At 56.3% G+C, this 15,105-nt stretch overlaps 1 protein-coding gene across 5 annotated transcripts in view; it reads right to left on the reverse strand.

The window, feature by feature from the left end:
- Positions 1-15,105, reverse strand: part of Dlgap2 (DLG associated protein 2) — a 604,909-nt gene that overhangs the window by 6,067 nt on the left and 583,737 nt on the right. For all 5 annotated transcript variants that reach the window (XM_058580233.1, XM_058580237.1, XM_058580239.1 and 2 more), the window contains 3 exons: positions 10,180-10,265; positions 7,855-8,270; positions 2,826-2,917 (listed from right to left, as the gene is read on the reverse strand). In XM_058580233.1, the coding sequence (XP_058436216.1) occupies positions 2,826-2,917; positions 7,855-8,270; positions 10,180-10,265 (594 nt within the window). The remainder of the gene's footprint in view (positions 1-2,825; positions 2,918-7,854; positions 8,271-10,179; positions 10,266-15,105) is intronic.

The raw sequence follows: 15,105 nt of genomic DNA on the forward strand, positions 1-15,105 counted from the left end.
CCGGGTTTGGTGCTGCTGCAGGCACACATCTAGTTCCTGCAGACTGCTAGTGACTGCACAAGTGGGGGCTGACTTGTTCCTGCCACCTCGTCCTGATCTCTTCCAACACGGTGGGGCAGGCCTCTCCACTCCAGCCTCAGATTCGTCCTCCTTACTGAGGCCTTGGCCACAGAGGAATTCACCTCTCCTCTCCTCCTCTAAGGGCTTCTGGGAGACACCCCAGGGGCAGAGGCACAGCCTCACACATACTCCCAAGACTCCAGCTTCCTGTCACATGCCCCTCAGGCCTCCACCCTGGCTGCCTGCTGACACCAGGGCAGAGGGGTGAGCCCTCAGGCTGAGTGTGTGAGCACCAGGAAGGGGTGTGAGTCCCCAGAGATGGGATGTGAGTCCTCAAAGAAGGAGTGTGAGTCCCAGAAATGGAGCCTGTGTCCCAGGGATGGAGTGTGACTCCCCAGGGATAGGGTGTGAGTCCCAGGGATAGGGTGTAAGTCTCCAGGGAGAGGGTGTGAGTCCCAGGGATAGGGTGTGAGTCTCCAGGGATAGGGTATGAGTCCCAGGGATAGGGTGTGAGTCCCAGGGATGGGGTGTGAGTCCTAGGGATAGGGTGTGTGTCCCAGGGATAGGGTGTGTGTCCCAGGGATAGGGTGTGAGTTCCCAGGGATGGGGTGTGAGTTCCCAGGGATGGGGTGTGAGTCCCAGGGATGGGGTGTGAGTCCCAGGGATGGGGGGTGAGTTCCCAGGGATGGGGTGTGAGTTCCCAGGGATGGGGGGTGAGTTCCCAGGGATGGGGTGTGAGTTCCCAGGGATGGGGTGTGTGTCCCAGGGATAGGGTGTGAGTCTCCAGGGATAGGGTATGAGTCCCAGGGATAGGGTGTGAGTCCCAGGGATGGGGTGTGAGTCCTAGGGATGGGGTGTGTGTCCCAGGGATAGGGTGTGTGTCCCAGGGATAGGGTGTGAGTTCCCAGGGATGGGGTGTGAGTTCCCAGGGATGGGGTGTGAGTCCCAGGGATGGGGTGTGAGTTCCCACTGATAGGGTGTGAGTCCCAGGGATAGGGTGTGAGTCCCCAGGGATGGAGTGTGAGTCCCAGGGATAGGATGTGAGTCCCAGGGATGGGGGGTGTGTCCCAGGGATGGGGGGTGTGTCCCAGGGATGGGGGGTGAGTTCCCAGGGATGGGGTGTGAGTTCCCAGGGATGGGGTGTGTGTCCCAGGGATAGGGTGTGAGTCCCAGGGATAGGGTGTGAGTCCCCAGGGATGGAGTGTGAGTCCCAGGGATAGGATGTGAGTCCCAGGGATGGGGGGTGTGTCCCAGGGATGGGGGGTGAGTTCCCAGGGATGGGGTGTGAGTTCCCAGGGATGGGGTGTGTGTCCCAGGGATAGGGTATGAGTCCCAGGGATAGGGTGTGAGTCCCCAGGGATGGAGTGTGAGTCTCAGGGATAGGGTGTGAGTCCCAGGGATGGGGTGTGTGTCCCAGGGATGGGGTGTGAGTTCCCAGGGATGAGGTGTGAGTTCCCAGGGATAGGGTGTGAATCTCCAGGGATGGGGTGTGAGTCCTAGGGATAGGGTGTGTGTCCCAGGGATAGGGTGTGTGTCCCAGGGATAGGGTGTGAGTTCCCAGGGATGGGGTGTGAGTTCCCAGGGATGGGGTGTGAGTCCCAGGGATGGGGTGTGAGTTCCCACTGATAGGGTGTGAGTCCCAGGGATGGAATGTGAGTCCCAGGAATGGGGTGTGAGTCCCAGGGATGGAATGTGAGTCCCAGGGATGGGGTGTGAGTTCCAGGGATGGGGTGTGAGTTCCCAGTGATAGGGTGTGAGTCCCAGGGATAGGGTGTGAGTCCCAGGGATGGAATGTGAGTCCCAGGGATGAGGTGTGAGTCCCAGGGATGGAATGTGAGTCCCAGGAATGAGGTGTGAGTCCCAGGGATGGAATGTGAGTCCCAGGGATGAGATGTGAGTCCCAGGAATGGAGTGTGAGTCCCAGGGATGGAGTGTGAGTCCCAGTGATGAGGTGTGAGTCCCAGGGATGAGGTGTGAGTCCCAGGGATGAGGTATGAGTCCCAGAGATGGAATGTGAGTCCCCAGGGATGAGGTGACAGTCCCAGGGATAGGGTGTGAGTCTCCAGGGATGAGGTGTGAGTCCCAGGGATGGAATTTGAGTCCCAGGAATGGAGTGTGAGTCCCAGGGATGGAGTGTGAGTCCAAGTGATGAGGTGTGAGTCCCAGGGATGAGGTGTGAGTCCCAGGAATTGAGTGTGAGTCCCAGGGATGAGGTGTGAGTCCCAGGGATGGAATGTGAGTCCCAGGAATGGAGTGTGAGTCCCAGGGATGGAGTGTGAGTCCAAGTGATGAGGTGTGAGTCCCAGGGATGAGGTGTGAGTCCCAGGAATTGAGTGTGAGTCCCAGGGATGAGGTGTGAGTCCCAGGGATGGAATGTGAGTCCCAGGAATGGAGTGTGAGTCCCAGGGATGGAGTGTGAGTCCAAGTGATGAGGTGTGAGTCCCAGGGATGAGGTGTGAGTCCCAGGAATTGAGTGTGAGTCCCAGGGATGGAGTGTGAGTCCCAGTGATGAGGTGTGAGTCCCAGGGATGAGGTGTGAGTCCCAGGGATGGAATGTGAGTCCCAGGGATGAGGTGTGAGTCCCCAGGGATAGGGTTGTGTCCCAGGAGTGGAGTGTAGGTCACCAGGGCCAGCCAGCCCCCTCTTCATGAACTCACCCAGTGTCCCCCTGCACACAGATGCTTTAGCAGATGAGGAGACCGTGAGTGTGTGTAGATGGACATGCGTCAGCTGTTAGGTGGACGGGCCACCTGAGGTCCACTCACCATGTTCTGCTGGCACAGCCAATAGAACTGCTGGAACTTCTGCGACATGAGCAGCTGGGCACTCCCCACGGCACTCCTGATCTTCCCGAGAGCTGTGAGAGACAGGGCAGGTCAGGCCGGTCAGCCAGGGCACAGCCCTCGCGCCTGCCTGTGGGAGCTCCTGCCCCTGAGGAGACAGACTGACGGCCGGCTCCCTTCCAGCTTAAGAGAAAGCTGGAGGACAGGCAGGGGCCAGCTCTGGAGCCTCTGCTCCTGGGCCCTGGGGTAAGGGGGGCTGCCTGTGGGGACCCTGCTGTGGGCAGGAGAGTGTTCTAGTGCAGGTGCTGAGGTGAGCCGGAGAAGAGCGCGGGGCAGAACGCACTGTCAGCACTTCCTAGGTCATCTGGGCTCCAGGAGGTCCTGTGACCTCGAGGAGATGCCACTCCCTGGGCTTTGAGAAAAGTGCATGGAGACCTGTCATCTCGCTGGCCTTGGTGCCCCGTTGGTCTTCTCTTTTGCCTGTCCTCTGATTCTCTGCCCAGCATGATGACGACCCTGCACCAAGTACCTGGAGAGGCTGTGGGAGAGGCATGTGGAGACAGCAGCAGAGCAAGGCGGCTGGGGGTGGCGCCTGCAAGGGGAGGGCCTATTGTTCTTCCTTGGCACACTGGTATAGAACCGAGCTAGCCCTGGCGGCCTGACCTGGCTGGCGCCCAGCGGGGGCCATCGCTGCTCTTGAGAGGAGCAGCTTCCGGTTTGTAACTGGCGAAGGTTTAAGGGGCTTGCTGTAGTCAAGTTGTCCTGCCGAGTGCAGAAGCAGGGTGTAGGGCACTTGTTTGACGGACCCTGCTTCTTCAGCCTGTAATTAAACAGTCAGTTGGGTTGATAAAATTCGAAGCATGACTTTCTCTTACAGTGGAATTCTGCTGGAGCACTGATAGAAAGCACTTCAATTTACAGTCTTTAGCACAATGTGAATAGACGGCGATGTCTTGGCACTGATTTAATGTAGTGGAGAGGTGTTATAGAGGTATTAACTGGATGTGGCCAGGGGAGAGCAGGAGTGCTGGACAGAGCGGCTGACGGCCTGATCACTTGCGGCAGAACGCCATGGCTCGGGGTTCGGGAAGGACTCTGTTACCCATAGTGTAGATGGCTTCCTACTGCGGCAGGGAGTTTGAAGTGAAAATCCAACTTTTCCTTTTCCCCTGTCCTTCCCTGATTTTGCCACCAAGTAGCCATGGTTCCTCTCTGGAGCTGTGGTAAGGACAAGTGCTCCCCGGAATAGAGATTTACAGAGACAGAGACAGCCCTGCCTTGGATTACGGAGACTTGATTGACGTACTGGCTCTTTTAGTTGATTTTTCTTCCAGTTGTGTTACTTTGCTATGAAGCATCAGGACAATATTTATACTACTCTCATGTTCCAAAGTTTGAAGTGGACTTTTATAGGATCTGCAGAGTTTGAAGTGGCCATTTGTGCTCACAAACTCTCTGCTCCCAGAAGCCCCTGCCCCTCAGGCCTCCTCATCTCCTGGTTTCCGGGCGTGCTTCTTCCCAGGGCTGCTTGGTCGTGGGGTGTCAGGGGGCATCTTCAGAGCTTGCTGTGTCACGGGATGGGCTTCGACAGCTGGATCCACAAGGTGGACGCAGGCTGCGCTCCGTGCCCCCTGGGAATCTGGAAGCACACTGTGCGCTTGGCCATCTTGGCTGTGCGCGTGGCCATGTGTTCTGCTGGGGAGGACCGTCTGTGTGGGCCTGGCTCCTCTTCAGTGCACCTGGCTAACCCTGCATCGAGTGCGTGCTTCCTCCCCTCTCAGGTCTGCCCTGTGTGCATGTCCACCACAGCTGGGCACTCCCTTCCAGAGACGGCTGCGCTTCCCCACGTAAGATGGCCTGGAGACCCAGTGCCCTGTGTCTGACCCCCTCTGGTGTTGGGGTGGCTTGAGTTCCCGAGGCACCTGGTAGTCTCAGGAGCCTTGGGTAATGAGTGCCAGGGTCCTCTCAGCTCGTTCTTGGCTCTCGACATTCGGCTGGGCAGACATGTCGGGTATTAGCCCTTGCGGGAGCTGCTCAGGACGGGAGGCTCGGCAACACTGTTCAGAGGGCTGCGCTTCACCCTCCTGCGGACCCCTGCCAGTGGTGGATCCCAGCGCATGGGGCGAATGTGGACCTGGTGGCAACCCACCAGAGGGCACCTGGTCTCCACGTTCCTGTCTCCTCAGTACTTCTTGCCCTGGGTACTGACAACGAGGCCTGAGTCTAGGACTTGATGTAAACCCGTTTGCATTTGGTGTTTTATTAGGCACAGAGGATTAGACAAATCTAGATTCCTTCAATCAGTTCAGTGAACTGTGATCATAAAATTATAGTTGGGTGAGAATTATATCATGCAATGGAAATTTCAATATTTAGTGATCAGACTTTTGGTTTAATAAGCCATTTAATTTAATCTTTATTTTTAAAAGTGCTGAGACCAATGACTCTATCTATTGCTAAAATTGGGACTAGAATTGGAGGTTGTCTTACCTTCTAAAAATTATTAGGGAGATATCTGAACTTGATTAATATTGTGCCAGCCTCACGTGCTAAGCATGCCGATGAGAGATGTGACGCGCTCCTGTCACCTCTGCCGGCCTGAAGTGGAAGACTGCAGACATGGAGGAGGTCCCAGAGTACCCAGTCTCCCAGGCTCACAGCAGTGCAGTCATACTCCGCAGTTGGATAGCAGTGGCACAGAACCACAGAACGGAGGTCACTTACCTGACATCTGTAGAATGAGGTTGCACAGACACTGCAGCCCCATGCCCAAGGACAAGGGGTGACTCCTTGGGATCTGGGAAGATGTGGTTCCACCAGGTGTGACGAGTGTGTCTGTCTTGCTGGCCTGGACTGCTCCTGACCAGCAGGGTGCTGTGTGCCAGGCCACTGGAGTGACCATGCACCCCCCACTCTCAGTGCCTTTCAGGGGCCAATGTCGCCCATCACCGAGGCCTGTCCAGTCCTTTGGGACTCCCTGGTCCAGGCGAATGGAGCCACATGGACTCTGAGGAGGCACCTAGCCAGCCTCTCTGTCGGTTGGTGGTGAAGGGCGATATTTGAAGAGCAGGCGACAGGTCCCAGCCCCAGGTCTGTGCCTCTGCCTGTCCCTGAATCTCTTTCTGTCCTGCCTTGCCCTGCTTGAGCAGACCTTGCTGTCCTTCAGAGCCCTTCACAGAGCCACCTGCTCCAGGAAACCACGTGGACATTTCCCCCACCTAAGAACACCTCACATCTCTGAGGCTTAGGCACCGGGTCTGCACTTCCTGACGACGCTGGCATCTTGCACTCCTGCGGACAGTTTCTCCTGGTCTCCTTTCTCCCGTGTTGAGGTTCTGGGCGGGGCCTTCCTCCAGGTCAGGTTCTGTGCTGCGTCCTGCTCGCTGCAGAGTGGCTTCCCACAAGGAGTCTTCCTTCAACCCTTGTTGAGTGTGCACCTCCCCGAGAGCCCAGAAGACGTTAACCAGTTAAAACCCGCCTGGGGAAACAAGTGCAGGTAGGGGCTCAGTCAGAGCCCGTCAGGCACCCGGTGAGCACCCGGGGAGCTTGCACACTTCCTCCGGGGATGATGGCTCCACTGCTGACCTGGGTCCGGTGGAGGCCAAGCTGGCCCAGCAGATGCAGCGGTCCTGGCATCACCCAGAGCCCCTCCTGCCGCCCTGTGCTGCAGTACCGAGGAAGCCTCCTGCAGTCCTTGGTCCTTACTGCGAGAAAGAACTGCTGTCTGACTTTCGCCTCCACATTTCCCATGGCTCAGGCTCAGGGACCCAAGTCTGTGGGACTTTCTGGAGCAGATGGGTGGATCACAGGAAGCTGTGGTTAGGGAGGGGGTCCTTGTCTTCTGAAGAAGAAGAGGAAGGTGCACCGAGAACCCTGGGAGGGAGGAGGCATCACAGGGGGAGGGGGAGGCGGAGGGGGAGGGGGGGAGGGGGAGTCTCGGCAACGGAGCATTTTGACTCAGTAGCTTTGAGGGCCAAGCAGCATGGCCCTGAGCCAGACAGCACCACTCAAGACTGAGCTCTGGCTCCAAGAATAGTGGTGCATTTGGGGCATGGCTTCAAGTGCCTGCCTTGCCGTGTTGGCAGTGACATCTGTCCACCTCAGGGGCAGGAGCACCTGAGCGCCTGGGTGAGCACTCGCACACACCTGGTGCGCAGCAGTCTTCAGTAAGTTCTGCCGTAGTGGTGTCCTTTTTATAAAAGGATCTTTTAAAACAACCATAATCCAAGGCAAGGGATCAAAATTAGAGGATTCAGGAGGTGTGGGGAAGAATGGCCCAGCCAGTGCCTCTCTGTTGTCTTACGGATATAGCAATGGCCATGTTCAAAGCCAGAGCAGAATGTATTGAACATTTCCCGAAAGGCGTAAGTTCCAATGATGTCAGAATAAAGCTTCATTGACATTTATGGGGCTATGGATGGGGCGGAGGCCTGGCGACCACTGTCTCCTTCTGAATCGGCCAGCCCACTCTCCTCCCCCTCCTACCTCCTCTTGCTCCCAGCCACTCTCTGACCCTGCGGGTGGGGGGTGGGATGGTTTCTTTGACGGAGGCGAGGTGGGTGGGGCATGAGTTGAGAGTCAGGTGCTGTCTCTTTCCAAGGAAGCAGAGGCCTGGGTGAGCACAGGGTATTGGGGACAGGTCTGCACTGGAGACCCGTGGCTGGGGACATCAGAGTTCCAGCAACCCAATGGCAAGAGCCCCTCCTTGGAGCTGAGAGTTGACCCTTTGCCCCCCACTGCAGGCTTTTATCAACGGGGTCAAGTCACAGCATTCTCCAAGTTCAACAGAATCGGTAAGCAGCAGGGAGAGAACCATCCTTCAAGAGCAGCACCGGCACCGACCATCTCTGGTTCAAGCTTCCAGCCAAACAGAACAGCCCTGGCACACGCATGCGCACGTGCACACACACACACACACACACACACTGCCCCATGAGAGCCTCGCGGCCCCTGCTGGGCCACTGCTTTCCCTGCCCTCCCCTTCCTGCTGCTCGGCCGGCCCGGCACTTACTGTCCTCGCTGAGGTCGTTCTCCTCCGCTTCCCCCTCCATCTCCTTGCACCAGCCTTCCATCCTCTTTGTCTCCGTGTGCAGCAGTTTCAAAAACCAGGAGCCGTCCCTGCGGCACGGGGACACCCTTCCAGTGTCCGTGGCCTCCAGGGAGGGCTCCAGCCACGGGTCAGGCGGGGGCAGGCTGGAGGTGTCCACCTGGGTCCTGTAGTCCTCCCTGTAGCTGAAGAGGCCCTGCGTCCGCACAGTCCGCACCGCCCCGTACTGCGTCGGGGTGCTGGGCTCCGAGTGCCGCTGGAAGGACGAGCCGAACTGGAGGCCCTTGTCCTCCATGGTGATGTGTCCCGGGAAGCCCTCCAGCTCCAAGTCGGCCTGGACAGCAGCCGTGACGCTGTTAGAGCGCTTGAAGCGCCCGTGCCTGGAGGGGAGAAGGGGACAGATGGCAGCCTTCCCCGAGACAGCAGAGGACACACCCAGCCCAGCAGGGCCCCGGGGCACCATGGCGCCCGACTGTCCAACGCACTTCTGTCTCACCTCTGCAGAGCCCCGAGACCTGCAGGTGGCCGGCTCTAGCACCCCTCACCCCACCACGCCCAAGGAGTGCCCATGGAGATTTAAGGGTGTTGGGTGATAGAATGAGGGTCACACGTTCCATATCTGCCCTTGTTCCAGAAATAGGCCTGAGCCTGCTGGCTTCCACCTGCACCTCCATGCAGGAGGAGGCCCCAGGGCCTCCTGTGTGCCTCATTCTGCAGCATGCCTAGTGTCCATGACTTCCAGATCCCACTCCACGGCTTGAGTGGCCCCTCTGTTGGGACACCTCGATCTTGTCCCCATCAGCTCTCACATGCAAGATCACAAACCTAAGCCTTACTGACAGGTGTTTCAGGAGCACGTTCATTGTATCTCTGTGACACGGATCTCTACCTGGCCAGTTGTAGAAATGATTGGCAGGAGCCAGCGCATAATGAGAGACTAGATATGGCTGGGTGAGAACTATGTGTGTGTGTGAGTGTCTCTGTGTGGAGTGTGTGGTGTGCGTGGCAGGTGTGGTGCATGTGTATGTCTCTTCAGTGAGTATGGGATGTGAGATGTGTGTCTCTAGTATGTGTGGTGTGTGTGCTTATCTCTGTGGTGTGTGCATGTGACTCTGTGCTTTGTAAGTGTGTGTGTGTGTGTGTGTTATGTGACCATGTGGCTGTGTGCCTGTGACCCTGGTGACTACAGCTACGGGACTAGGGCTAGTGAAGGTGCCACTTAATTCATTGCCTGAGGCACAGGGAACAGGGAATGTTTGCAGATGCTCTTTGAGGTCTACCTAGAAACTGGGAGGTGCTAGCTTTGGTTCTGAAATTCCTGACCCAGGACCTACTAGGTGGAGGGCCACAGCACAGCACCCTGCCCACGAGCCCTGAAGTGTGAGATCTGGCTCTATTAACCTGTTCCTGTAGCTGACACAGCCTAGCACTGTGCCCACAGGCCCTGAAGTGTGAGTGTGACTCTATCAACCTGTTCCTGTAGGTGACACAGCCCAGCACTGTGCCCACAGGCCCTGAAGTGTGAGTGTGGCTCTATCAACCTGTTCCTGTAGGTGACACAGCACAGCACTGTGCCCACAGGCCCTGAAGTGTGAGTGTGAGCTCTATCAACCTGTTCCTGTAGGTGACACAGCACAGCACTGTGCCCACAGGCCCTGAAGTGTGAGTGTGGCTCTATCAACCTGTTCCTGTAGGTGACACAGCCCAGCACTGTGCCCACAGGCCCTGAAGTGTGAGTGTGGCTCTATCAACCTGTTCCTGTAGGTGACACAGCCCAGCACTGTGCCCACAGGCCCTGAAGTGTGAGTGTGGCTCTATCAACCTGTTCCTGTAGGTGACACAGCCCAGCACTGTGCCCACAGGCCCTGAAGTGTGAGTGTGGCTCTATCAACCTGTTCCTGTAGCTGACAGCGTTCACTCTTCTAGACATGTGCAAACACGGATGCTGGTTGCACAATGGCAGTAACTTCTTGGTGACAGACCACACAGCCTTCTTGGGTCTTCAGTGCCCGATCTCACTCCGTGTGAAGAGGTGAGAAGCAGGTGCTGTACCCTCAGCCCCTTCTCTTCCTTCTAAGGGACTATGCCCTTTTTTTGTGGTCAATCCCTGCCCCCGAGGAACAAGACACAGGAGCAGGACAACTCAGTGTTCAGTGAGGTAAATGGCAAAGGGCTGCCGCAGGGCCCTGTCTCCAGAGCGGCAGGAGCTGCAGAGGGCAGTGGGCTGGGGCGGGCGGCCAGGCTCACGTGCAGTGCTTGGGGCACCCTCATCCTGAAGGGCTGAGTTACCGTTTTTCGTCTTCTACTTGCACTCCAACAGAGTGGTACTCCCGCAGGCCTCGGCTCTCCGTGTCCGAATCCGTAGCCGTTTCCACCTGATTCAACACAGAGCATCCGTGTTAGAGCTGAAACACGGGAACTGAGCCAGGGGGAATGTTTGCTGTTCTTTTCTGTAATTAATTGTGCACTGGTTTAATTAATGCAGAAATGCACTAGACCCAGTGAGACCCCGGAGTGGAAGTGCATTCACATTGGTGTGATCATGTTGCTACTGTGTCCCACCAACTTTTACGGAACTATTGAACTCAGGTCTTCTGTTCGATGTATGCCAACAAAATTGCTCCACTCAGCTTAGGAAGAAAACAGACTTTGTCGACTGCATGGTTACAGACTTGACGCTCTTCTCACCCCCTATACTGCAGGCAGTCAGTACAGCACGAGCCAGGCAGGGCTAACGACAACAGTAAGCATTTAATAGGATCATACTGATGGCTGCATCCACATACAGAGACACAGAGACCGAAGCGTCTGTCAGCAACACGAGGCGCGCTCTCACCGGCTCCTGCACACGGCTGTCATTCCTGCCTGCTAGGACCGCCAGAGCGACTCAGCTGAGAAAGCTTCTCCTGAGAGCCCTAACCGTGGCCCTGCCCCAAGTACCCCCAACCCGCATGGACTTCAGTGACCTTCAGTCACGTCAAGGTTTCACAGGAGGATATCCTAGCAGACATTTTCCTAAAAAACGGCCACAGAATCTCGGTATGTGAAGTGCGTGAAGCCAAGACTGGCCGAGCCACAGGGCTCCTCCAGGCACCGAGGAGCAGCCTCACCTTCCTGTCCTCACACCCCGATCTGAAGTGTCCACAACCAAGTTTAAAAAGCATGTTTAAAACAACTGTACTCGTCGCTACGAGGAGAAGGTGGAAAGCGTCAGTCAAAGCTGACAGTAGCCGGCAGAGGAGAGCTGCTCTCTGATATCCTGCCGTCACGGGGACTGTCCTCGGCTGAACCTGTGCCAACAGACTGAGGCTCTGTGGCAGGAGGCGGAGGGCGGTTCCACATTCGTGGGATATGCCTGTGCCCCAGGTGTGGCCCAGGGTCCTAAGCACTTCGGCAAGTCATCCACACAATGACCCTGGTGCTCCCGGGTGGGCCGGTTGGGGAACCCTGAAGGAAGGTGAGTGACTTGCTTGGGGTGCTCCTGGGGCTCTGCCCTGGGAACCCTGCTCTGAACCCACAGCTGCTGGTTCTCCTGAGCAGAGGGAACATCAGGGACTCCTGCCTCTTACTGGCATATTTCCAGAATATATGCAGAAACTATACCTGATTTATGTGCTGACCACTGGAAGAGGAATTGCTTACTATCGGAAGAAAATTCTAGAAGAAAAATTCCAACCTTCCTGTTAGGACATGCCCTTCTCCTTCCGGTCCTACGTGGGTCATAGTTTCATTACGTCCTTTCTTTCTGGACATGGAGATTATTGAGGCTTTGCACAATAAGATCGTGATAGAATTATTGTTTCAAGTTCCATGTCAGGATGTGGTATGGCTTTGAGCTCTAATTGCTCATTATTCCACCTTAGAAATGTAACCTGATTTATTTGATTAGTCTTCAGTGAAAGGCACTTGGCTATTTCTGGTGTTTTGTCACATTGATGCTGCTGTAAAGACTCGTTAGTGCTGGGGACACGGGCAAACCTTGGGGACATGGGAAGTGACCCAGGCTGAGGGGTCAGAGGAGATTGCCTTTAGTAGTTTTAGCAGATATTGCCAAATTTGACAGAGGAATGATGTGGTGAAACGAAGGCACAGATAATGTACTTTTAGAGAGATTTTGGAATAAAAAGAGCCCATAATTGCATCATAAAAAGAGTTGAGGGTTTTTGCCTACATGAATCTACTCCTAGGGTTGTAGCCTAAGGAAATTGGTCTTGAATTCTGACCTAAGTGTGAGGTCTTCACCATGGGGTCATTTTAAGGGGCAATACCAGGAACACGGGCTGGGGCAGGAGCAAGGTACGGTGGGTCATGGCATGGAGTGCTCACGCCAGGCGCAGGCAGCGCAGCCTAGTGGTGCCATGAGCAGCAGTGTCAGGACACATGGGGGCACACAGCACCACACCCACAGACACCACATCACACACTCGTGACTTCCCCCTTTCTTTGGGCTTTGAATTTCGTGGTTTATGGTGAGCTAGAGACAGGCAGCTCTTGGAACCGGCCAGGCTCTGCAGATGATGGCTGTGCCGGGGCAGGAAAGGCTCTTGAGTTTGTGTCTTTGCTTCTTGTCTGAAAACAAGGCAGATCCTGCACCTCATGGGACAGATGTGAAACACAGGGCGAAGCCCAGTCAGGGAGGTTTGCTGCACCCTGGTGTCCCTCGTCCTTTCACCTTGACTTTTAGGACTGTCAGGAGAGTCACGCGGACATTCAGTGACAGCCATGCACAGTTGACAGCTCAGAACCTTAAGATCTGGGAAGTCAAGGGCCGGGATGAGCAGGATGAAATCACGTGTGGCAGGAGCCGGACCCCTGTCAACCTCAGAGAACCCTGGAGAAAGGGGTCGTCCTGCCAGTAGAAAGCAAGTGCCGGAAGGGCAGAGAGGAAGAAAGCCTGTCTGCACGGTGCAAAGGGAGCCCCAGGTCTTCCCCAGGAAATGTGGCTGGACGAGTGGGTGGGTTCTGAGTCCTGGAAGACTCGTGGGTCTTCATCTCTACAAGACCCACCACTAGGAGAGCTGTTTAGGAAAGGTGGATCAGCAACACCACTCTTCCAGTGGACTCCATTGGAGAGAAGGCTCCCTGACTGGGAGGATGCAAGACAGGCTAACAAGCAATTGCTCAGTGCCTGGCAGGCGCCTTCACAAAGGGACCCCAGGACGGCCACCACAGCTCTCCCTTGGCTGAGCTGGAGCCACGAGGAGGGGCGGCAGGAGGACGCTGGCACATGCCATCTGTGTAAGAACGAGGGGTTTGGTGGGGCTGCCACGTGCACATGAGCCCCTGCATGAGTGTGTGCATGTGTACGTTCTTCCACGCATACATGGGACATATGAGTAGACCAACACGTGTGCACATGAACTGTGTGTCCACATGGATGTGTGTGTGTGCATCTGTACATGTGCAGGTGTGCACCTATCCTTGGGTGCATCTATGTAAGTGCACATGTACGTGTGTGAACAGGTGTGCACGTGCACTGTGTGTCCACATGGATGTGTGTGTGCATCTGTACATGTGCAGGTATGCACCTACCTTGAGTGCATCTGTGTAAGTGCACACATGTGTATGTGAACATGTGTGCACATGCATGGTGTGTCCATGTGGATGTGTGTGTCCATCTGTAAATGTGCATGCGTGCATCTATCCCTGGCTGCATCCCTGTGTAAGAGCACATGTGTATATGTGAATAGGCGTGCACATGCACTGTGTGTTTACGTGGATGTATGTGCATATTTACATGTGCACGTGTGCGCCTATCCTTGAGTGCATCTGTGTAAGTGCACTCATGTGTATGTGAACACGTGCACACATGTACCTGTGTGTGTGTGGATGTGTGTGCTGTGTACCTGTATGCACACACATGGAGTGATTTTGATGGGGGACAAGCTGCCCTGTCACCTCTTGCATGTGGACCAGGCTTGCAGCCAAGTCACGGCTGGTCAGCTCAGTCGGATCCCCAGCTTTCTGCAGGGACCTGGGAGAGCAGACCTGGGTGGCGGCTGGAGCCATTCACCAGAGCTGAGATCTGGAGTCGCTCCCCAACCGGCCCGTCTAGCTCCACCCTTGAAGTCTTGCACTCTGCCCGGCAGGTGTGTGGCTTTGATATGAACTCACGCCATCCCCTGTGAAGACTGATGAAGTCCAACGTTTAGTGTGGTTCTCCAGCTCTCTGCCCCAGGTGCCTGGGCACCGCACAAGTAGCTACTGATCAGGCTGCAGGATGGGGACATGGGGCGCAGGGAGGACAGGGTGGTGGGGACCAGGGTCCTCCATCTCGTGGGACACTCAACCTGGCTGGTCACGTGGCTTCAGGGTGGCTCCTTCACTCTCACAGCCTGTGGGTGTGTGTGATGCCTTGCTGACACAGAGATTCACTTGGGCTTGTGTGACCCCAGGTCTCCTGTGCCTTAAACCAGTCTGCTTCTACCAGCTGGAAGTCTGGGCACAGCTTCACACACACCTCCACACACAGAAGTGCAAACCTCTGTCGCAGACACACCTGGACTGACGAACAAGGCAGGGCAAAGGAAGGGAAGCAGGGCCACCCGAGTCTGGGTTCCAGGACTGACCAGGGCTCAGTGTTCCTCACGGGGACTGATCTGTGCGCGGCAGAGCTCAGCTGCCTTTTCCCAGGGGCGTCTGGCCTAACGGCCTCCGCACGTCCCTGGGGTGGACTTGTGCCTGGCGTCGGCTACCTGAGTGATGGGGGCTTTCAGCTCACGTCTGGTCTGAGCTGGGCAGGGAGGGGGACAGCGTGACAGGGGGTGGGCTGAGTGGGACCCAGCTGGACTTCACGCTGGTGGAGCCCAGAGGCACAGCTGAAGTCCTGAATTCATCAGCGCTGCTGAGTGTCATGTGGTGCCCGTGAACCTGGGAAGCTGTCACTTTAGAGCCAGTGCCAGGCTGAGGGCATGAGCACTCAGTACCGTAGCATCTGAGGGATGCAGATCGTACGGCCAGTCCAGTTATGTGCCGGACAGAGTGCCAGCCCCCTTCTCTATAGGCTCAGGGTTCCAGAGCAGGGCCGGTGGCTTTGGGACCAAGGTGTGGGAGTGGCCCAGGGACATTGTGCAATCCGTGTCTCTGTGGGAAGCAGAGTGGCCACTTCCTGGGGGGGGCACCTCAGCTAGTCACTCACCCTCCTGACCCTCGGTTTCCCCACCCTGGAACACAGGGTCACTGTGAGGATGGAGGAGCATGTGCCAGGGAGTGGGG

Source organism: Marmota monax, unplaced genomic scaffold, assembly GCF_021218885.2.
Source record: "Marmota monax isolate L192 unplaced genomic scaffold, Marmota_monax_Labrador192_F-V1.1 WCK01_AAM20220418_F8-fsc00195, whole genome shotgun sequence".
NCBI classification, from domain to species: Eukaryota; Metazoa; Chordata; class Mammalia; order Rodentia; family Sciuridae; genus Marmota; species Marmota monax.